Here is a 24,154-nt window from a genome sequence, read left to right on the forward strand (position 1 = left end):
ACGTGCACCTTGCAGTAAGTAGGGGAAGCAGGGGGGTGGGCCAAAACGCAGAAATGGTAGACTGTGCAAAACCAGAAAGGAGGCGGTATTGGACAGAGAGATCACAGACCTGTCTGCGATGTGAATGTGATAGGCCGAAAGACCCAGCTTTATCATGACAGATTCCAATGATCTTGAAGGCCTTGGTTTCCACGAAGTCAAGCTGAGCAGGGTGTGAGGTAGGGGCACCAACCTTGAGGGGAAAGTAGTACTCCATCAAGCTATGGATGAAGGCCTTGTATGTAAGGTATATAAAATGCAGATGAGTTGAGGAAATACTTTGCACGAGACAGGATGCCCAGTCAGCGACTGGCTTTGAAGGCCAACACAACCAGATCCGATTTACGCAGGAAAGATCATGGTTGATAGTGACACCCAAAATCTTGAGGGAATTATGCATGAACTCATACAAGAGGATTGTTAAGAAGGGAGATTGGAGGGTACTCCACATGGTCTTTTCAGAGAGACAGAGTGAGTGTGTGAGAATTTCAGGATTGCAAGACATATTCCACATGTTTGACCACCTTGTGATTCTACCAAGGTCTGCAGAGATGGATGGGAAGAGGCTGCAGCCTGTCTGTCTGAAGGATAATGGATGTTACGGCAGAGGGTCGAGTTATCAGGAAAGAGATAAAGATGATTTTTCAGAGTCAGAGAGATCATTGATGAAGATTAGGAATAAGACTGGTCCCAAAACAATGCCTTGGAGCAGTCAGGCCTTAACTGTGAGAGGAAATCAGAGAATCCCGTTGAGAGGCACGTCTTAGCTACAAAAGTAGAGGAACTCAGTAAGCTATGTGTGGAGTTGGCCTTGGATGCCAGAAGCAGAGAGTTTGGAGAGCAAGGCAGGATGCCAGACTGTATCAAAAGCTTGAGATATGTCTAGAGAGATGCCCTTGATCTCATGTCTGACATTGAGGGCCTCCTTTCATTGTTGGGTGAGTAGTAGCAGCATGTTCTAGGTGGAGTGGCCTGGTCTGAATCCGAATAGATTATCTGAGATGAAGCCATTGGAGAAAAGGAAAGATTTCATATTACCTGCGATGATTGATTCCATGACCTTGCTGATCATTAGAAGTAAGCTGATAGGTCTGCAGTTAATATGATCTATTTTTACAACAAGTCCCAACAACGACAGATCAACCAGCCTTCTCCCAATCATCAGCAAGGTTACGGAATCCATCATCGCCTCAGACATTAAATCCTTCCTTTTTCCAAAGGCTTGATTTGGTTTCAGACCAGGTCACTCTACCCTGGATATTCTGCTTCTGCTCTCCCAACAATGGATGGAGGTCCTCAATGTCAGACATGAAATCAGAGCCATATCCCTGGACATATCACGTGCTTTTGACACAGTCTGGCACCCTGCCCTGCTCACCAAACTCTCTTCCTATGGTATCCAAGGCCATCTCCACTCATGGCTCGCAGACTTCCTCTCCTGTCGCAGCCAATGTGTGGCACTAAATGGAGTTCCCTCATCCCCTCTTCCTGTCCAGCCTGGAGTTCCTCAAGGCAGCATTCTGGGCCTTGTTCTTTTTTATGGTTTTCATTCATGATCTCTTCGACTCTGGAAAATCCTCTTTATCACTTTGCTGATGACTCCAACCTCTGCCGTACCATCTGTCATCCCTCAGACCAGCAAGCTGCAGCTTCTTCGATCTCTGCAGATCTGGATAAAATCACAAACTGATCCAACACGTGTCACATGTTTTTCACTCCTGACAAATCTCACACTCTATGTCTCTCCAAAAGGACCGTTTGGAACCCCCCCTCCCCCCCCTCCCCATCGACTTTCTCAACAATCCTCTGGAAGAAGTCCTTTCCTTCAAGCTTCTGGGTCTCACGATCTGCCATGATCTTTCCTGGGAAAGCCACATTTCCAACCTGGCCTTCAAAGCCAGTCGCCGACTGGGAATCCTCTGTCGTGCAAAGTCCTTCCTCGGCCCACCTGAGCTCCTGACCACATACAAAGCTTTCATCTGCAGCCTGATGGAGTACTGCTCTCCCCTCTGGGCTGGTGCTCCTACCTCCCACCTTTCTCGGCTTCACGCTCTGGAAACCAAGGCATTTAGGATCATTGGTATCTCCTGAGTCTTTGGGTGAGGCTGAGTCTTTGGGCCTCTCACTCTCTCAGTGCAGGCAGGTCGGTGGTCTTTCTGTCTTCCTCCGTCTCTTCTCCAGTCTCACCCCCCACCCCCATATTTCCGCAGGGCGCTCAAGGTCCGCCAGCAACCCCCTTCTGGTGAAACTGCCAAAATCACGAATCACTGCTCACCTTGACTCTTTCATTCCTCTTTTTTTCCGCCTTTGAAATAAACTCCCACACTCTCTTCAATCCCATTCTTGCCTCCAGGTCTTCCAAACAGCTGTTCACCACCACATCTTATCTTCCCCAAATCTAAAACCACGATATTTTCTACCCTAGTTAATGCACCCCAAACCCACCTCCTTAAAATTCCCTGCCTTCGTTCCCGAAAGTTCCCTGTCGTGTGAGGTCCTGAAAGTCCCTGTAATGTCCATGTCCATCTCGTGTACCCCGTGCTCCCCGCCCCATCCCTCTCACTTCCGCAGATCTCCTGTTTTTGTACCCCCACTGTTTTGTCCTTCCCTCTCCCGCCCCTCTTGTCTCCTGCCCCTTGTTGTGCGTTTTGTGTTACCTCTCTTATGAGCCTTGACAATGTATCCAAAAAAAAATGTCTGTGCAAGGCAGTGATGTTGGCTGACTTCCAAGCAGAAGGAAGATGAACTCGGACCAATGATAGGGTTAATAGAGCAGAAAGAGGATTTGGGAAACAGCAGAGCAGGTTTTTATGAGAAGTGTGCTGATGCTGTCTGTCCAGTTGTATAATCACAAGTGAGGGTTGCCTGAAAACTTCTCCACCATCTCAGTTGAAAAGATACAATGTCCAGGAACAATTGGCTTCAACGAGATAAGGTGGGTAACAGAGAGCGAGGGGTTAGAGGCACTTGATTTGGAAGCAAACGCAGAATTGAGGCGTTCGGTCTTCTCTTGAACGAAGTCAGCTGTGTAAATTAAGGAAGGGATGGAGGGGCTGCATACTCCAGAGACAGACTTGAAAAGGCACTATCAGGTTTTAGAGAAAGGAGACAAGTTTATAAGTTCAGTCTTGAGGTTGGCCAGATGTTGTTTTCTGGCTCTCCTGAGATTGGACCAACCTTGTGGGGTGATCAGCAATTGCCTTTGGTCGGATTTACCTTCCAGGGAGAGACACAAGTTGTTTCAAGGAAACTGCCACACCGCCGGATTTAGTGTACTAAGGGCGGGAGGAAGGGTATGATCGCTGAAGACGAGATGGGATGGATCTGTGTATAAGATAGAGCAGGTTTCTGTGGGGATAATATCAAGGGCAGCATATATCAGAGACCAACCCTGAAGTGATTTGGCAGCTTGCAGTCCCTGCCAGTCTACTTGAGTGAACTGCTCGAGAGGGAAGCTGGGAGGGGGCATGACGAGAGGGAAGCTGCGAAGACGAGGAGAGGGGGCTGAGAGGGAAGATGGTAGAGGGAGGGGCGAGAGGGAAGATGGGAGAGGGTGGTGAAAGGGCATTGGCGTAAATCCCTTTCTGAAAGTGTGAGGAGGGGGGGGGAGGAGGGGATGATATTGAAATTCTGTGGGAGGGATGATATGATGAATCCTTGACCCCCTTAGGGGGTCAATCTGACTATGAATGTGAATAACTAAAAGTCTCAGTTCATGTTGAACTCGTGACACAGAGAATAATCCATCAAATAAAAAAACTTAATCATACATTGACCATCTAATATATAAAAGGAGATCAGTCTCGGCATGCCTGCATGCGTCCGTCCATCAACAATTGTTTTATAGGGCATAACACTAATCAAGTAATAACGGTACCCCCTACACAGCGCAACATAGCAATACACGCATACACACTTATGTACACGCAGCATATAACGTGCTACACGTACAAGCATGAGGGGAGTTTGTTTCCTGGCACGGCCCATGCCTAATCCGTACCCCCAGATAGTTTGATCAAAAGAGGGAAGAGGAGGAGAGGGGAAGGGTTTCAATTTTTATTTATTTTAATCTTCCTCTGTGCATTGTTGTATATTGTTTGGAATTCAACATGTAAAAAGGCTGTGGTTAATATTCCATGAACATTCTCCCCCTCCTCACTCCGTGAGTGTATCGCTAGGCCGGTATCTATCAAAACACTACCTAGTTTTATTTTCTCATTAATAAGAACCGTTTTTTTTTTCTTTGTAGCAATTACGCAAAGATTGGTTTTCCCGTCAACAAAGTGATGGGTCTCACATTCAAGTATTTTTTTTAATTTCATGTTCACTTTCCTATTAAAGAATGATTTGATGTCCCTACAGACAGCGACACACTGGTAAGACTTGATAGTTGTGGTCTTTTGGCCACTCAACAAACAATGGATTCAAATTGTTTATCACATTTTGAGCCCTGTTAGAAGAAGAACAACAAAACAAAGGCATCTTTGCATTTTGAGTGTCACATGGGTAGTGGGGGATGCTTTTTCACCTTGTGGGGAACATCAACTTCAAGGTAATCACAACTTAAGCAAAAAGCTTGGGAACTTGTGTTGTGATAATAAAGTGCCGTACTGTAATTGGCGGCAACGGAAATTGGGCGGATGTGGCAGCACTGTATATGAAGGTCAATGGCTGGTGATGACACGTATACCACGTACTCCATGGAAAGTCATGCTGGAACAGTAATGGTATGTTATATACTATATTAGGAATAATGTACTCTGAGGAATGTAATTGGGATTAGAGTATGGAGTTTAACTTCGTTATTATGTGATGCGTATGTGGTATTTGCCTTCAGTATTATGTGTACAAGTTATTGTATTTTGTTATTCTTACCCTATGTATATTTATGTTGTTGTAGATATGCGTATGGGTTTTGTGAGAATAAAGCCGATCGAAAAGGTCTATTGTTGATTACTACAACAATAATTTATTCTCACAAAACTTACCCGGTTGGATTGGACCAGAAGAGCGCCGAGGCCTACACTGGAATGGAGCGTTTGCTGAGACCAGAGAGGCTGGATTCGGATCCCAGTTCACCCACGGCGGCACAAGAATGGAAACACTGGTTGAAGACGTTCTAAAACTTCCTGGGAGCTCTACCACAGGATAATCTGGATAAGATGAGTCTGCTTACAAATTTTGTCTCACCAAGACTATACGAAACTATATCAGAGTGTACCATTTATGATGAGGCTATCCGTACTTTACAGTCACAGTACGTAAAGCCCACTAATGAAGTGTTTGCACGCCATCGTCTTGCAACTCGCCGCCAGCAGGTCGGAGAGTCCTTAGATGAATACCTTCTGACTCTGAAAACGTTAAGTAAAGAGTGTAACTTTGGGACTGTACCAGCAACTCAACATTGCGAAGAATCCATCAGGGATGCCTTCATTAGCGGCCTGCAGTCACCACTGATCAGACAACGTCTATTAGAGAATAAGACTTTAGATTTAGCTACCATGTTTGATCAGGCGAGATCTCTAGATTCAGCCCAAAGAAATTCAGAATCTTATTGTGTTATTCAACCCTCCGGTTCATTGGGTGCTGCCTCATCCAATCAGAATACCGGTGAAGTGGAACCCACAACTGTAATGGCTGCTACGGGTGTTAAATGTTTCTTTTGTGGTTTTTTAAAACACCCGCGTGTAAAATGTCCGGCACGAGAGGCTGTGTGTCATAAGTGCCAGAAAAAGGGTCATTTTGCTAAGGTGTGCCATAGTACTTCATCAGTAGCTACTGGTGCTTGTGCAACTTCCTCTGATCAGGCAACGCTTGCGGCTGTGTCTTCTACCGCTGCCCCAGGGGTGTTATCAAAGGCGGTTGTGAGGGTCACGCTCAATGGAGTGGAATTGGATGGCCTTATGGATAGTGGTAGTTCAGAAAGTTTTATCCATCCCGACCTCGTTAAATGCCATTCCTTAAGTGTACATCACACCCAAGGCAATGTTTCCATGGCATCCACTTCCTTCACCGCTCAGACATCAGGGTTCTGTCGAGTCAATATCAAAGTAAACGGTCGGTGCTACCAAGATGTGCGTCTGTCCATACTCCCTCAGCTGTGTTCAGATATAGTTTTGGGCCAGGATTTTCAGGGACTGCATGATAGTGTTACACTGATATATGGAGGTAGTTTGCCTCCTCTTGTTATCTGTGGACTCAGTCCACTATGTGTTGACCCTCCAGAACTGTTTGCCAACTTGACAGCTGATTGTTATCCTGTTGCTGCTCGATCACGCCGGTACTCTCCCGATGATTGTAAATTCATTGAAAAGGAAATTCAAAGGATGTTGAAGGAAGGTATTATAGAGCCCAGTAACTCCTCTTGGCGTGCACAGGTTGTTGTCGTTAAGAACGAAACTCACAAGAAACGCTTAGCCGTGGACTATTCAGAAACTATCAACAAATTTACACTTCTTGACGGGTATCCTCTGCCTCGTATAGATGACACTGTTAACAAGATTGCTCAATACCGTGTTTTTAGTACGATTGACCTCCATAGTGCGTATCATCAAATCCCCATCAGAAATGAAGATAAGCCATACACCGCGTTTGAGGCCTGTGGACGCCTTTATCAGTTTGCTCGGGTTCCCTTTGGCGTCACCAACGGAGTGGCTTGCTTCCAACGTATCGTGGATTCATTCATCCAAGAAGAAGAACTGGTTGGAACATTTGCTTACTTAGACAACATTACTATTTGCGGCATGACTCAGGAAGAGCATGATGCTAATCTCACGAAATTTCTTGAGGCTGCGAAGAGAAAGAATATAACTTACAATGAAGACAAATGCATCTTTTCAACTAACAGGCTCAGTATTCTCGGATATGTGGTGGAAGGAGGGGAAATGCGCCCGGATCCTGAACGACTCCGACCCTTGCAGGACTTGCCTGTGCCTCGGGACATGAAATCGCTCCGACGCATCCTTGGCTTCTTTGCCTATTATTCACAGTGGATATATGACTACTCAAGCAAGATCCGCCCACTGTGTGCCACTACTACATTTCCCATGACAAGGGAAGCAGAAGCGGCTTTCCATCTACTTAAGCAAGACATTGAAGGTTCAGTGGTGAGGGCGATTGACGAATCCATACCCTTCGAAGTTGAGACCGATGCTTCGGATGTAGCAATTGCTGCAGTCCTCACCCAGGCAGGACGTCCGGTAGCCTTCTTTTCCCGAACCCTTCAGGGACCCGAATGTCGTCATGCTTCTATTGAGAAGGAGGCCCAGGCTATTATTGAAACAGTTCGCCACTGGAGACAGTATTTGACAGGCAGACATTTTACTATAAAGACAGATCAATGATCAGTGAGCTATATGTTTGATAAGCAGCATAAAAATAAGATAAAGAATGATAAGTTCATGCGTTGGAGGATGGAATTATCTTGCTATGATTTTGACATTGTGTATCGTCCTGGTCGAGAAAACATTCCCTCTGATACATTCTCCAGGTCTTATTGTGGGATGGCATGCCACGATCGACATTCACTGTTTAACCTCCACGAAGCCTTGTGCCACCCAGGGGTTACCCGCTTATACCATTTTGTGAAATCTAAGAATATGCCATATTCTGTGGAGGATGTCCAGCAGGTTGTTGGATCTTGTAGAATATGCGCAGAATGCAAGCCCAAGTTTCACCAACCAGATAAGACTCGACTCATAAAAGCTACTCAGCCATTTGAGCGTCTCAATATAGATTTCAAGGGGCCTCTTCCGAGTACAGATAAGAACCAGTATTTTCTTAACATTGTGGACGAATATTCACGGTTTCCTTTTGTATTTCCTTGTGCCGACATGACCACTTCCACGGTTATCAAGTGCCTCTGTCAGCTGTTCGCTATTTTCGGAATGCCGGCTTACATTCATTCGGACCGGGGACCCTCCTTCATGAGCAAGGAATTACAAGACTTCCTTGCCAGTAGGGGGATCGCTGGTAGCAGAACTACTAGCTATAATCCTCAAGGGAATGGCCAAGTGGAGAGGTTCAATGGTACCATTTGGAAGGCAATCACAACGGCTCTAAAATCGCGTAATCTACCCATCAAATGCTGGCAGACTGTTCTGCCTGATGCTCTCCACTCAATTCGTTCACTGTTGTCCACAGCAACCAATGCTACCCCTCATGAAAGACTTCTGAACTATTCTCGTCGTTCTTCCTCGGGAGCCTCGGTGCCTACTTGGCTCTGCAATCCTGGGCCAGTCCTGCTGAAGCGTCACGTACGCATGAATAAAACTGATCCCCTTGTGGATGAAGTCGACCTCCTCCAAGCAGGACCCCACTATGCCCATATTCGCTACCCAGATGGCAGGGAAATTACGGTCTCTGTTAGACACTTGGCCCCAATTGGAACCCCATCCAAGAGTGAACCCCAAATTCTACCTCAGGCTTCTGAAGAAAATGTAATTCCCCAGGGTAGTCCCCAAGACGCACCCTGCTCAGAGGGGGGTGATCTCGTTCCTGATATGGTTCCTGCAACTCCACAGCAATCAGATGCTGTGGATAACCCTCCAGTGCCAAGAAGATCCGGTCGCACCATTCGTCCTCCTATTAGACTAGATTTATAGAGATAGATATCTCGGAAGGGGGTGAATGTTGTGATAATAAAGTGCCATACTGTAATTGGCGGAAACGGAAATTGGGCGGATGTGGCAGCACTGTGTATGGGGGTCGGTGGCTGGTGATGACTCGTATACCACGTACTCCATGGAAAGTCATGCTGGAACAGTAATGGTATGTTATATACTATATTAGGAATAATGTACTCTGAGGAATGTAATTTGGATTAGAGTATGGAGTTTGCCTTCAGTATTATGTGTACAAGTTATTGTATTTTGTTATTCTTACCCTATGTATATTTATGTTGTTGTAGATATGCGTATGGGTTTTGTGAGAATAAAGCCGATCGAAAAGGTCTATTGTTGATTACTACAACAACTTGCTTGTTTACACATTCCTATTCTTATTCCAACTTTCCTTGATCATATCTCTATTTCTCCACTCATAGGATGCAGTCTTCATTCAAAAGGCTTCATTTGCATTAGAATTCCTCATGTACAGAATAATTTATGGACCAATGGGCTGAGGGCAGAGATACTCAGTACTTTTGTATCGACTTGGTACTTTTGTACAAACTCGGTACTTTTGCATATAATTGGTTCTTTGTATATACTCGGTACTTTTATATATACTTGGTACTTTTGTATATACTTGGTACTTTTGTATATACTTGGTAATTTTTGATACTCATTACTTTTGTATATACTTGGTGCTTTGTATGTACTTGGTAATTTTCGATACTTGGTACTTTTGTATATTCTTAGTACTTTGTTTATACCTAGTACTTTGTATATACTCAGTACTTTTGTATGTACCTGTTGCTTTGTATGTACTTGGTAATTTTCGATACTTGGTACTTTTGTATCTACTTAGTACTTTGTATATACTTAGTACTTTGTATATACTCGGTACTTTTGTATATACTCGGTACTTTTGTAAATACCCGGTACTTTTGTATATACTCGGTACTTTTGTAAATACTCGGTACTTTGTATATACTGTACTCGGTAGTTTTGTAAATACTCGGTACTTTTGTATATACTTGGTACTTTTGTAAATACTCGGTACTTTTGTATATACTCGGTACTTTTGTAAATATTCAGTACTTTTGTATATACGCGGAACTTTGTATATACTCAGTACTTTTGTATATACTCGGTACTTTTGTATATACTCGGTACTTTTGTATGTACTCGGTACTTTTGTAAATACTCGGTACTTTTGTAAATACTCAGTACTTTTGTATATACGCGGAACTTTGTAAAAACTCGGTACTTTTGTATATACTCGGTACTTTTGTATGTACTCGGTACTTTTGTAAATACTCGGTACTTTTGTATATATGCGGAACTTTGTATATACTTGGTACTTTTGTAAATACCCGGTACTTTTGTATATACTCAGTACTTTTGTAAATACTCGGTACTTTGTACATACTGTACTCGGTACTTTTGTATATACGCGGAACTTTGTATATACTCGGTACTTTTGTATATACGCGGAACTTTGTATATACTCGGTACTTTTGTAAATACTCGGTACTTTTGTAAATACTCGGTACTTTTGTATATACTTTGTACTTTTATATATTCTTAGTACTTTTGCATATTCTTGGTAGTTTGTATATACTTGATAATTTTTGATAATCGGTATCTATAGATACTTGGTACTTTTGTATATACTTGGTAATTTTTGATACTCGGTATCAATAGACACTCGGTACTGTTTTTTTTTGTATACAGTGCCGAAGCTCATATGAGAGCAAACACACAACGCACAGCAAGGGGGCATGAGACAAGAAAGCAGGAGAGGGGAGGACAAAACAGTGGGGAACAGACACATTAGGAGATCTGTGGAAGGGAGAGGGATGGGTTGGGGAACACGGGGTACACGAGATGGACATTGCAGGGACTTTCAGGAAGGAAAGCAGGGAATTTGAAGGTGGTGTGTTTGGGGTGGATTAACGGGGGAAGAAAAGATCGAGGTTTTGGATGGGGGAAGATAAGAGGTGGTGGTGAACAGCTGTTTTGAAGGCCTGGAGGGAAGAATGGGATTAAAGATAGTGTGGGAGTTTATTCCAAAGGCAGAAATAAAGAGGAATGAAAGAGTGAAGGTGAGCAGTGATTCGTGATTTTGGTAGTTTTATCAGAAGGGGTTATTGGCGGACCTTGAGCGACCTGCGGAAATATAGTGAGGACATATCACAGACAAAGCAGGGAGGTGAGACCAGAGAGGAAACAGTGGAAGACAGAAAGACCACTGACCTGCTTGCGGTGAGAGAGTGAGAGGCCCAAAGACTCAGCCACATCGCGGGACATACCAATGATCCTAAATGCCTTGGTTTCCACAGCGTGAAGCCGAGAAAGGTGAGAGGCAGCAGCACCAGACCAGAGGGGAAAGCAGTACTCCATCAGGCTGCAGACGAAAGCTTTGTATGTGGTCTGGAGCTTAGGTTGGCTGAGGAAGGACGTTGCACGACGGAGGATTCCCAGTCGGCGACTGGCTTTGGAGGTGAGGTTTGAAATGTGGTCTTTCCAGAAATTATCACGGCAGAGAGTGAGACCCAGAATCTTGAATGAAAGGACTTCTTCCTGAGGATTGTTGAGAAAGTAGATGAGGAGGTTTTGCAAACGGTCCTTTCAGAGAGACATAGTGTGAGTGTGAGATTTGTTAGGATTGAAAGACATGTTCCATATGTTGGACCAGCTTTTGATTTTATCCAGATCTGCAGAGAGCGAAGAAGCTGCGGCTTGCCGGTCTGAGGGATGACAGATTGTATGAAAGAGGGTGGAGTCATCAGCAAAGAGATAAAGAGGATTTTCCAGAGAGTCAGAAAGATCATTGATGAAAACCAGAAATATAACAGGGCCCAGAACGCTACCTTGAGGAACTACAGCCTGGACCGGAAGAGGGGATGAAAGAACTACATTTAGGGCCACACGTTGACTGCGACAGGAGAGGAAGTCTGCGGGCTATAAGTGGAGATGGCCTTGGATACCGTTGGAAGAGAGTTTGGTGAGCAGGGCAGGGTCCCATACCATGTCAAAAGCACGTGATATGTCAAGGGATATGTCTCTGATTTCATGTCTGAGATTGAGTACCTCCATCCAGTATATTTTGAATATACTTAGTAATTTTTGAGACTCAGTATCTATAGATACTCGCTACTTTTGTGGGTGCCATTGAGTATTGAAGTTTCTACATCTACCCCTTACATTCACTCCTCCAATTCCCATCTTCACGCTTTCTCAAATTTTGAATGTAATAAATAAAATTTTGGACATTGTTATGCACAATATATAATTGTTTCTTCACCTCCCAAAGCGAATAATGATATGGATTTAATATATGATGATTTTGTGTTAATCATAGATGTTAATCATATTGCGCGTCACCATTTTAAATCTACTTCATCTGAAGGGGCTGTGGTGGAGTGTCGGGGAGAGATAGTGAGTACAATTGTCAAATTATAAAATAAAGTTCAAAGTTTGTTGAGTTCATGATTAATGTCACTGTTAATTCCTTCCATTACCGGTATATGTACTATTGCAAAAATGCTAGACATCTGGTGAACATCGGGTTGTTCTGGCATGCTTTTCGGATGCTTCGTGCCTCTTGCCAGGATATGACTTTCTCACTTTTTCATGCATTTAATTACATCATTTTATCATAGCATGGCGATCATCACTTTGACAGTAATTTAATTTTCTTCCACAAAGTCGTTTTGTGATTGTTGTCTGCTCACCATGTGTTCATTCCAACTGCTGAACCCTCGTTCCAGCTTGTGGTGATTTTGGCCATTCGTAGCGATGTAATCATAGAGTTTTATAGTTGATACACCGTCCATTAATTGAGCTGTGCAGATAGGTTCCTTTCAGGGCGTTAAAATGCTATGAATGCACAGGTCAATGGCATAATTTCCCTGCTTTCCTTCCTGAAAGTCCCTGTAATGTCCATCTTCTATTCCCCATGTTCTCTATGCCATCCCTCTCCCTTCCACAGATCTAATGTGTCTGTTCCCCACTGTTTTGTCCCTTCCACTCCTGCCCCTCTTGTCTCATGCCCCCCTTGCTGTGCGTTGTGTGTTGGCTCTCACACGAGCCTTGACAAGGTATACAAAAAAAAATAATAATTGGCCCGACAGCCTTGGTGCTATATCACATCAGAGGACTCTCACCAACTGCAATTAGTGTTAACAATGTAGGTAATCCAAGCTCGCCCAAGCAGGAAATGTGAGTCCTGACGTACAATTTTCAAGAAGCAGTTGGATTTTTAACATCCGCAACACAAATACAGATGGGACACAAATACAAATGTGGCGGTGACATTTATGTCCTCATCCAAAGACTTGTGTGCTCTGAGATGCAGTCTCCTGTTGACACTCACCAGAGCGGGAGTTTTTAACTAAATGCGACCCTATCAGGAGTCAAACTCAGTCCATCCTGCTCAATGATGAGCAAGACCTGGCAGGACGTCTTGGGTATGAATCTCGACCCAGCTATAAACTGTCACCCCAGTGTTTCACAGGCAGGGTGATTCATCAGTGTGTGTGTGTGTGTGTGTGTGTGTGTGTGTGTGTGTGTGTGTGTGTGTGTGTGTGTGTGTGTGTGTGTGTGTGTGTGTGTGTGTGTGTGTGTGTGTGTGTGTGTGTGTGTGTGTGTGTGTGCCATCCCTCGGAGGAACGTTAAACAGGCGTCCCGTCTGCTCGCATTAGTAGGTGGGTGTTAAAGATCCCACGGTGTCCTTCTCGAAGAGTAGGTGAGTATTCCGCGTCACCATGGGCAAATGACAAATTTCTGAGATAACCAGCATGGGGCACTGCATCGGCGACACGGCCGCGCTCCCAGCAATGATGCAAACCAGCAGCCACAGGCTTCGCACGAAATGAATGATGAATGATGAGCATGTTACCAAATGGGGTTCTCTGCCATGTTGTTTTGCAACATAACAGGCATTATACAACAGGATAACAGGACAGGGCAGTTAATCTCTTTACCTCCAGCCCTCTCTCTCTCTCTGAAAGTCTCATTAAAATTATAATCATATCTTTTCTAAGAAGTTCAGTATCTATAAAGCCAATTGGGGCTGTTTATTTATTTATAGAGCAGTGATGGTGCATAGACCAGGTCAATGCCATACTCTCCGCAGAGCATTGGGGCACTCAAGACAAGTCGTAAACATTACTGGCTGAGAACCAACCCTGGACAGGTCACCACTCCATTGCAGGGTGCTATAGGTTACGACAGGAATTTGGCTAGAGAGCCAGCAAACAATGGCTTACTTTTTGCAAAGACACTGTGTAATCCTTAACCCCTGCCAGCAATTGCTTAGTAGACAGGATACCCAGTTTCATGTTCCTCTGAAGGACAGCACCGTCACTGATGCAACGCTCTGCCTGCAAAGTATTAATCCAAAAGTTTATTGTTGGGTAGGGAATCAAACCCAACTGGACAGCTCAAAGTTGAGTGAGTTAACTTCTGAGCAATGTTGCCAGCACTGTAAATGATAGGAGAGGGTCTACAGTGAGAATTTGGCCAATGTAGCAGTCAAAGGTGCATTTGTAGTGAAACACTGGGTCACTACAATGAGGACTGCAAGCATATGCAATAGTTGGCTAACCATCTCCTTTGTGAAGCTACCTGATTCACAATGCATTTTCCATTGATAGGAATTCATTATCTGGCAGTTTTTAACAGCTGGATAAGATTTCCATGGATATCGCACCGAGGACCAGATGCCTTAGAAGGGAACATGCTGCCAACTGAACCATCCCAGCACCTTTCATACAAATATCAGTGATTATGGCATACTGTAGCCCCCCCCCTCACCTCCTTCGTGTACAGCCTTTTTGGCTGCTGGTTGCATCATTGGTGAGGGGCATGGCTATGCCGCTGATGCAGTGCCCCTATTACCAGTACACTGGTACTCATTTTGCCGACCTTTGAAGGATGACAGGCTGAGTCAACCCCCTGGTGTTAATTCAGCCGCCGACAGGGCTCGAGCTCGGGACCCGAGGATCCCAAGCCACCATCCTAACCGCTAAGCCAACGCTAGGCTAATATAGGGCCAACATAATATTATTAGGACCAATATGAAATGGCCAACCAATCAACTAAGCAACACTCCATATTAGCAGTCCAACCAGTGAATCAACTGAAAAACCTTCTTGGATGTCCTTCATATTTTCCTTGCGTTACAGAAAACCGTGCTTTTTCAACAACTTCTAAAATCAAGATGAAATAATATTTGCCTGTCTTTCTTTCCCTCCTGGAAAATGTCCCAATGACCATAATGTGATGTCCTTGTCTTGAATGTAATGTGTTGTGCCAATCATGCTATAATTCTGGAGTACAAGTCTGTGAATGTGCTTGTTAATTGTTAAAATCGAAGATTTTTCAAGTATATTTGTTGGTCACGTGCGTTATTCTGTCTTTGTTTGTTTGTTCGTCTGTTTGTTTGTATGTCAATCGCCTACAGGTCACAATATTAAAGTGATCTTCACAAAATGGTGGAGTTGGTCATCTGCAAGAACCCTATTGATTTTGAGATCAAAAGGTCAACATATGCCAAAGGTCAACTTCGTTATAATTTCTAAAATCGTCATTTTTCATCCCATTGACTTGAAATTTGAATAGGATTTGCATATTGGTCATTGAATTCAACGATCAATTATTTTTCAAGTCAAATTTGTTTCACGGATTTTGCAAGTATCGTGCTCTGCACGACGTCTTTTTTGTTTGTTTGTTTGGCTTTTATGTACCCCTGAACCGCTGGATGAAATGAATTGGAAACTGGTGGTTGTACTCAAGGTGTGAATGGAAAGGTTTTAGACGTTAAAAAATATTCATACTCCCATGGGTTCAGGGTGGGGAGAGCACCCTAACCCTCTCTATGTAAATATGTACGGCATAGCACAGCTCCCTGAGTCTCTGTGAGAGGAAACATTTAAAGTTAAAATAAAATATGGAAATTCTGGGAGAATTAAACCTTCTGTAAGTTTGGGGATGCCTGATGCTGGCTGAATGGTTCGGGTTGCGGGCTTGGGATCCTACGGTCCTGAGTTCAAATCCTGCCTGGCCGTTGAATTAATACCAGGTGGAGTTGACTCAGCCTGTCATCCTTCTGAGGTTGGCAAAATGAGTACCAGCTCGCTGGGATGATTGAGCCATTCGAGTATCCTCCGTTGGAGTGGTGACCCTTCCAGGATCGTGCCCAATAGCCCAGGAGACTGCCTTGACAGCACCGGTGCTCTGTACAGAGTATGGTCCCAATGGATGGATGGAAACCTTCTGTAAGTCTGGGGGAATTAATCCCCCCTCAAAGACAGGTTTTTTTCATGAGACTAGAAAATTTCTCCTTCTCAAAAACAAAAGAGCCTTTTCCACCATTTAATTAACTTCCAGTGGGACACATTTAGTTACATCACAGTTATGTAAATTTAATCATATTCGACACTGGCTCCCGCACATAAACACGTTCAGATAATCACTCCAAAGGTGTTTTCGCTTCTTTTGTTTGAAAAAACAAGTTGATGTCTGTTTTTATTATTACCTCTACTTTCCCTCAATCTACCTCTCTGGGTTCCAAAACTTTTGGCTGTTTCCGTCCCCCTCGCATTCTCCAATTCTCTTGGATCGTTGAAGTTTAAAATGATATTTCCAGATCTGCTTGTTCATTGTGCCATTGGCTAGAGAGTCATGCACAATATAAATATTATTTGAATATTAAGACAGTTTTGAGACGATTTTTGTTTCAAAAGTTGAATGCTTTTTAATAAAATTTTAATTTTTTTTAATATACATTGTCAAGGCTCATATAAGAGCTAACACACAAAATGTATAACAAGGGGAGCAGGAGACAAGAGGGACGGGAGAGGGAAGCACAAAACAGTGGGAAATAGACACATGAGGAGATCTGTGGAAGGGAGAGGGATGGGGTGGGTTACATGGGGTAAACAAGATGGACACAAGGACTTTCAGGCAGGAAAGCAGAGAATATGAAGGAGGTAGGTTTGGGGTGGATTAACGGGGATAGAAAAGATCATGGTTTTGGATTGGGGAAGATATGAGATGGTGGTGAACAGACATTTTGAAGACCTGGAGGGAAGAGTGTGTGGGAATTTGTTCCAAAGGTGGGGAAAAAGAGGAATGAAAGAATAAAGGTGAGCAGTAATTCTTGATTTTGGTAGTTTTACCAGAAGGGGGGTTGCTGGTGAACCTTGAGCGCCCTGCGGAAATATGGATGGGACAGATAGCAGACAGAGCGGGGGGGGGGGGGGCGAGGCCGGAGAGCAGACGGTAGAATACAGAAAGATCACCGACCAGCCTGCGGTGAGAGAGTGAGAAACCCAAAGACTCATTGCGAGAGATAACAATGATCTCAAATGCATTGGTTTCCACAGCGTGAAGCCGAGAAAGGTGAGAGGCGGGAGCACCAGCCCAGAGGGGTGAGCAGTACCCCACCAGGCTGCAGATAGAAACTTTATACATGGTCAGGAGCTCAGGTGTGCCAAGGAAGGACTTTGCATGACAGAGGATGCCCAATCAGCGACTGGCTTTTGAGGCCAGCTTGGAGATGTGGCTTTAACAGGAAAGATCATGGCAGATAGTGAGGCCCAAAAGTATGAATGAAAGGACTTCTTTAAGAGGATTGTTGAGAAAGTAGATTGGGGGGGGGGGTGTTCCAGATGGTCCTTTCGGAGAGACATAGTGAGAGTTGGAGATTTATCAGGATTGAAAGACATGTTTACGTGTTGTACCAGTTTGTGATTTTATCAAGATCTGCAGAGAGCGAAGAAGCTGCGGCTTGCCGGTCTGAGAGATGACAGATGGTATGACAGAGGGTGGAGTCATCAGCAAAGGGATAAGAGGATTTTCCAGAGAGTCGGAGAGATCATTGATGAAAACGAGCGAAAGAACAGAGCCCAGAACGCTGCTTTGAGGAATTCCAGCCTGGTCAGGAAGAGGGGATGAGAGAACTCCATTTTGAGCCACACGTTGACTGCGACAGGAGAGGAAGTCTGCGAGCCATGAGTGTAGATTGCTTTGGATACCATAGGAAGAGTGGGACATATTTTTTATATTACGTGGACTGTTGAAAGTTTTGATTAATATTGTTTGGAATGCCCATTGTTTTCTTTGTCTATCGTTTTGTTATAGATGAGGTATGTATATGCTTTCATTAAATATAACTAATTGCAAATGTGATGTTGCATGGACAATGCACAAACATTCTTCTGTGAAGGCCCAGAATCGAGACTGCATCATTTCATGCTTGTCTTGAACAATATATGATGGGATACTTAGCATAATGCAATGCTAAACTTTGTTCTATGCCTCCACCAATCCCAAAGGTTGTACTTGCTCCTTAACACAATGTCAATTAGCATCTTACCTCAGATCTGTCCTCAATTACATATTGTGTATCAACAATGACTGTAAGTTCGTATGAATTAAAAGTAATGACGTTCAAAAACATGGTTCATCTTAGAACGTTTCTGTGCCATAAGGACTTCGTGGTTTTGCTCTTATATTCCACACAAGCTGCAAATGGTAAGTGGAAACGTCGAAGTAGCCCAAGAGTTTTTTGCATGACTTCTGGTAGTCTGTCTACTCAACATCTTGCACTGTCTCTTACCTTTACCAATTTATTAACACAAACCTTAATTCAATGTGCAAGTTCTTAAAATTGTTTAATTATGTTTCCATTATTTTCTCCACTTTTTAGAACCCACAGACATTGTCTGTAAACAGCACCATAGCAATAATAATTCTACACTACTCATTCATCTGGTAAATGTGAAAGATGGAATATGACAAAGACTTTTCTTTCAGATTTTCTCTGAGTATTTCAAAGTGCTGCTGCGGTGACACAATAAGGAAAGGAAAAACAATAACTGAGTGTGGGGCTGGGAGACAGCGGCATTTCCACGGCGCCACAAAGGCTGCACAGACAGGCCTGGCATGTGGAAAGGAGTGAGGGGCCACTTGCCTTTGAGGCCAAACTTGGACCGCTGTCCATATTTGTGCAGCAGCAGGCAGAAGAGGATGAGCATTGCAAAAACAAATGCAGCCACACCAACCACCACATATACCTGTTGCATGCAAACAAAAACAAGTGGACAATGTTATTGTCTGCAAACATAATGAACACCAGACCCACTCTACTCGCTTGTCCTCCACTCTTTTGACCATTAACCAACTCCACATGAATCCATATGATTTCAGAAATTCACTCCCTAGTTTCCCATAATGCCTCAGGCTACTGCCATACAGGTATGTCATATCAACTGGCCAGGTAGCTTTGACATAACTACAAATCACAAGTACCAGTAATCTAACGTACAAACCATCTTTCATTTCCTGTTGTTGTATGTGCCTTCAGGAGGAAGGGACTAGATGATGGATTTATGCAATCACTAAACACGATGGGGATTTCCAAAAATGCTCAGAGGGAGACACTCACGATTGTCCAAGAAATGCCAGATTTTTAAAAACATAAAAGCAAATATAATTAGTTAGGAATTTTTTTAATTAATTATATACACACTATTGTGCAAAAGTCTAAGACACATTAAAGAGTTACAACATATGGATGTTATGATCATGAACAATTGACTCAAAGCCTCCAGAGTGTTTTCTACTATTATACAACATTGACTGTTATTTATACAGCTTAGTTTGGATCAGAAGAAACCAGGCTTGACATTTAGCAATCTTTAATTCACATTGATCACGATCTTCAAAAACCTGGAATCACAACTCAAAGAAAACTACATGAGCAGCTAATACGAAGTGTTGTAGAAGCTTATCCATCCGCTTGACAATTCAAATCATAACCGCACTAGACATCAAAGTGTCAAGGCCCTGTCACACCTTGACGTTTTGGCCAGCATATGCCGACGTATGAAAAATTTGCTGAATACGTTATGGGTAAGTTTTGTATATGTTAAGAGCACGCTGAAGCACGCTGGCATACGTCATAGTACGCCGAGCACGTCGCCAAATTTTAAGCATGCTCAAAATTTTTAGACGTATGCCAGCGTATGACGCACACGTTCCGCATACGCTGGCGATAAGTTGTAGGCACGTTATGCGATCGTTGACACACGTCGGCACACGTTACTTGTAAGTTACTCATAAGCCGAAACACATCGAGGTAATGTTTAGCGGACCCGAAACTTATTTCTAACCTATGAGTGACCTGCTTTGAACCTATGAGTAACGTGCTTTGAACCTATGAGTAACGTATCTCCAAAGCATATTGACATATGTAGACGTATTTGACGTCTTCCGGACGACCACAGAACTTACTGAGCGTGTTTCTCACTTACAGCTACCGTATAATGGCGTATTGGCAGCGTTTAGTGGAATTGGCATATAAAAATGGGCTTCACACAGGAGGAACCCGTCAGTGGTCGAGACTCCATGTTTTTTTTTTTTGTATTTTTTTTTCTTCGGCATGACGGTGATGTTGACACTTCAATTTCTAGTGGGGTTATAATATAATATAATTAAAAGGCTGCCGCTCAACGATTTAAATCATAACCACACTAGAAATGGAAGTCTCAACATCACCGTCATGCCGAAGAAAAAAAAGAAAAAAAACAACAACATGGAGTCTGGAACACTGACGGGTTCCTCCTGTGAAGCCCATTTTTAAATACCAATTCCCCTAAATGCTGCCAAGACGCCATTATACGGTAGCTGTAAGTGAGAAACACGTTCAGTAAGTTCTGTGGTCGTCCGGAAGACGTCAAATACGTCAACATACGTCAATATGCGTTGCAGATACGTTACTCATAGGTTCAAAGCACTTTTCTCATAGGTTCAAAGCACTTTACTCATTGGTTAGAAATAAGTTTCGGGTACGCTAAACATTACCTCGACGTGTTTCGACTTATCAGTAACTTACAAGTAACGTGTGCCGACGTGTGTCAATGATCGCGTAACGTGCCTACAACTTATGGCCAGCGTATGCGGAACGTGTGAGTCACACGCCAGCATACGTCATAAATTTTTGAGCATGTTAAAATTTTTCGACGAGCTCGGCATACTACGACGTATGCCAGCGTGCTCTTAACGTATACAAAACTTACGCATAACGTATTCGACGTGTGCCAGCGTTTTAGACAAATTTTTCATACGTCGGCATACGCTGGCTAAATCGTCAAGTTGTGACAGCGGCTTAAGCTCCCCGGAACTACATTGCAGGTGATCTAACAAGCGTATAATTGACAAAAGAACTGGCAGAAGGCTCAGGCGTCATTGTCTCTCCATAACTTAACCCAAGGAGCTATTTCCACAACACCACCATTAATTTCCAGCAATTTTCCAACACTACTTTAGAATATGTATCCCCAAACCTGAAATGAACCTCTGCCATGTGTAAACAAGCAAGGTCTTCATAAGTTTCAGTTTTGCATTGTCTCGCATAATGTCTTCAATCGGATCTAAATAACTGAAACTTTTACACGTCTGTCCAAAGCACCCTTGACCACACATTGTTCCATAGTCCAATGTTATGTGTTAATGTGCATATTTTAACCTTTTAGTCTTGTTCCCCTTTCTTAACAGAGGTTTTCTTACTGAAACACATCTTTAATATTCCTTAGAATAGAGCAATTGCTTCCTTAAAATGAATGTCCACCATAAGCGTAAAATAATGAATTGTGATATTACATATGCATCGAATTGATGTCGAGTAAGACAACATCTCCCTTTCTCAATGTATGTGGCTAAAATTATCAACCCGTTTGACCCCCATTTTTAATGTTCTGTCCTCTGTAGTTTGTCCTATATGTGCTCTTTAGCATTTTGCTATGCCTTGAGGTGCCATTGCTAGCACAGATGCCAACCCTCCCGATTTCATCGGGAAGCTTCCGAAAATTCACCCAAACTCCCGCCCTTACGATCACTATCCTTATCCTCCCGAAATTTTGATATTTTTGCACTGTTCACTAATCAGAATGTACTAGTATGAGAATTGAATGAAAAGCATCGTCTGCTACGTATAGCATGTGGTAACTCCATAACGTTCGCTGCTACCAAATTGTACGTAAAAAATTGCAAATTCAAATGAGGAGCAGCGAAACATTGGGTCTGGATCTCGCTTATGCGATCATACACTGAGATTTAGTGCATGCGGTATGTGTGCAATACAGTGCATGCGGTATGTATGCACAGTGTATATGCATGCGATACGCTCACTGCATGCAGCTGGGCCCCGCACCAGCCCGGCGGTCGCGACCACCGTGCGGTGTTTAACAGCCGCTAGAGTTCTACGAGTCGCGCTGCAGCTGTGGAACATCGACTTCGAAGTTACCGATGCTTCAAGCCCTCGATGTTGATTACGAAATGGCAGAAAAGAAGCTTACGAAGACCAAGAAATGGTCTCAGAAGTACAAGGCCGAATACAGTCTCCAATACCCGTGTATTCGAAAGTCTGAAAGAGGAATTCATCATGCGTATTGTACAGTATGCAGCGTTGATATTTCAGTTGAGCACGGAGGTCGCGATGATATTCGGAAGCACGTTGGAAGCAAACGGCACACAGACATTGCAAAGGAGAGATCTTCGAGCACGAGTACCGGTACACTTCTGAATTATTTCACCAAACAAGGGACAAGCGAGGAAGAGGATGTTACCCAAGCGGAACTTCTCTTTAGTGGATTTATTGTGGAACATAACTTGCCCATATCAGTCTCAGATCATGCTGGACCTCTATTTTAAAAGATGTTTCCAGATTCAAAAGTTGCTTCAAAGTATGGATGTGCAAGAACAAAAACTTCAGTAATAATTGGTGAGTTGTCAAATGTTACTGCTTCATCTATTGCCGATATTGCTAGACTAGCTCCATTTAGCCTAGCTACAGACGGTAGCAATGACAGTGGTGAGGCCCAGCTATATCCTGTCCTGATTTCGTACTATGACAACAGTGCTGGGATTGTGAAGCAAGGTTTGCTAAGTTTGCCTGCGTGCAAACAAGATTCCACTGGAGAAAACATTTTCAAACTGCTTGATCATGAGTTCAGTGACAGGAAAATTCCGTGGGGAAATTGTGTTTCCTTTTGTGCTGATAATGCCTCTGTCATGGTGGGCAAGCACAAAGGAGTCGCTGCTTATATCCACAAACAAAATCCAGAGTGCTACATCATGGGATGCCCTTGCCATATGATGCACAATACGGCCAAGAAGGCGGCTCAGGCCTTACCCATTGAATTAGATGACTTTCTCATCGATATTTACGACTACTTGGACAAAAGTAGTAAACGCGTCAAAGGAGTGAAAGCACTGCAAGAACTCTGTGATGCCCCGACACACAAGATTCTGAAGCATGTCGCAACAAGGTGGCTGTCCCTTGGTCAGTGCCTAGACAGGCTGATTGAACAGTGGGAGCCACTTCGCCTCTTCTTCAAAGAAGAAGTACGAAGAAAAATGCAACCAACTGTAGCCAAGACTCTAACAACGAGCAAGAAGGACGGCACTGTATCTACTGCTAGTACTGGCACTGCAGGATCAAGCACTAGTGGAGCAGCATTCACCACTACCACTGCAGTATCTGCTGCGAAGAAGACAGCAAGGACAGCACCAAAACCAATGCTGAGAGCAGGTAGCATCACCGGCCCTTCATCACGTTCATCTACAAAGCAGATCCCTTCAGAGTCGAGAAAGACTGTGATAGTCCCATCTACAGGCAAAGAAGGACCCAAGTTAAGTTCTGCTTTTGCCGAATCACTTGATAGAAGCTCAGCAAAACCTTCGAATCAGAGGTCTTCTTCCTTGGCTGCACCTACCTCAAGCTCTCTCCTGAAACGTAAAATTGGATCTGGTACTACGAGTCTGACCTCTTCTGCTGGCAGTAAACGCAAGTGTGATCGCCCTGCGGCTAAGTGTACTACGAGTTCTACAACTAAAAGCGCATCTTCCTCAAACACTGTGCAGGAATCTAGAGAAAAACGTGTCAACAGGATGTTCTTGTCTCCACAAACAAAACTCTATTGTTTCTTCCTTCGATATGCTAACAAGCTTTTTTGAGAAGGGGAATCTTCTGCTCCAAAGAGACGAACCCTGTATTCATCTCCTGCACGGAGAATTGAATGGTCTTCTGAAAGATATCTTCGTACGGTTTTTGAAACCATCGGTGTCATCGGTTGCTCTGGTAAATGTACCCTTCTCTGACAGAAATCATCAGAAGAATGATGAGGACCTCATGATTGGGAACGATGCCAAACTGTATATAAGGGAACAAAGGAGTCTTAAGAAATCCACCTTCACTCTGAGTGAGTCAGACATCCAAGGTTTCTTCAGTGCAGTTCGCTCATATTATGTGAAAGCCTGCAATTACATCTTCAAAACCTGGCCGCTAGATGATGAATTAGCCAAGCATGCTCAGGTGCTGGATGTGAAGCTACACCAAGAAGTGGGGTTTGACTGTGTGGAGTTTTTCAACAAGAAATTCCCCTGTCTGTTCAGTGGCGGTGATAGTGACATAGACAGTCTTGAGAGTGAATTCGCTCACT

The 24,154-nt window shown here is 43.6% G+C and overlaps 1 protein-coding gene across 1 annotated transcript in view; it reads right to left on the reverse strand.

Moving 5' to 3' along the window:
- LOC147015253 (NT-3 growth factor receptor-like) overlaps window positions 1-24,154 on the reverse strand; it is a 116,759-nt gene that overhangs the window by 56,089 nt on the left and 36,516 nt on the right. Inside the window, exon 11 of the mRNA XM_085849833.1 lies at window positions 18,625-18,727. Coding sequence (XP_085705959.1) covers window positions 18,625-18,727 — 103 coding nt within the window. The remainder of the gene's footprint in view (window positions 1-18,624; window positions 18,728-24,154) is intronic.

Source organism: Eptatretus burgeri, chromosome 12 (assembly GCF_056783735.1).
Source record: "Eptatretus burgeri isolate ZD-2024b chromosome 12, Ebu_testis_v1, whole genome shotgun sequence".
NCBI classification, from domain to species: domain Eukaryota; kingdom Metazoa; phylum Chordata; class Myxini; order Myxiniformes; family Myxinidae; genus Eptatretus; species Eptatretus burgeri.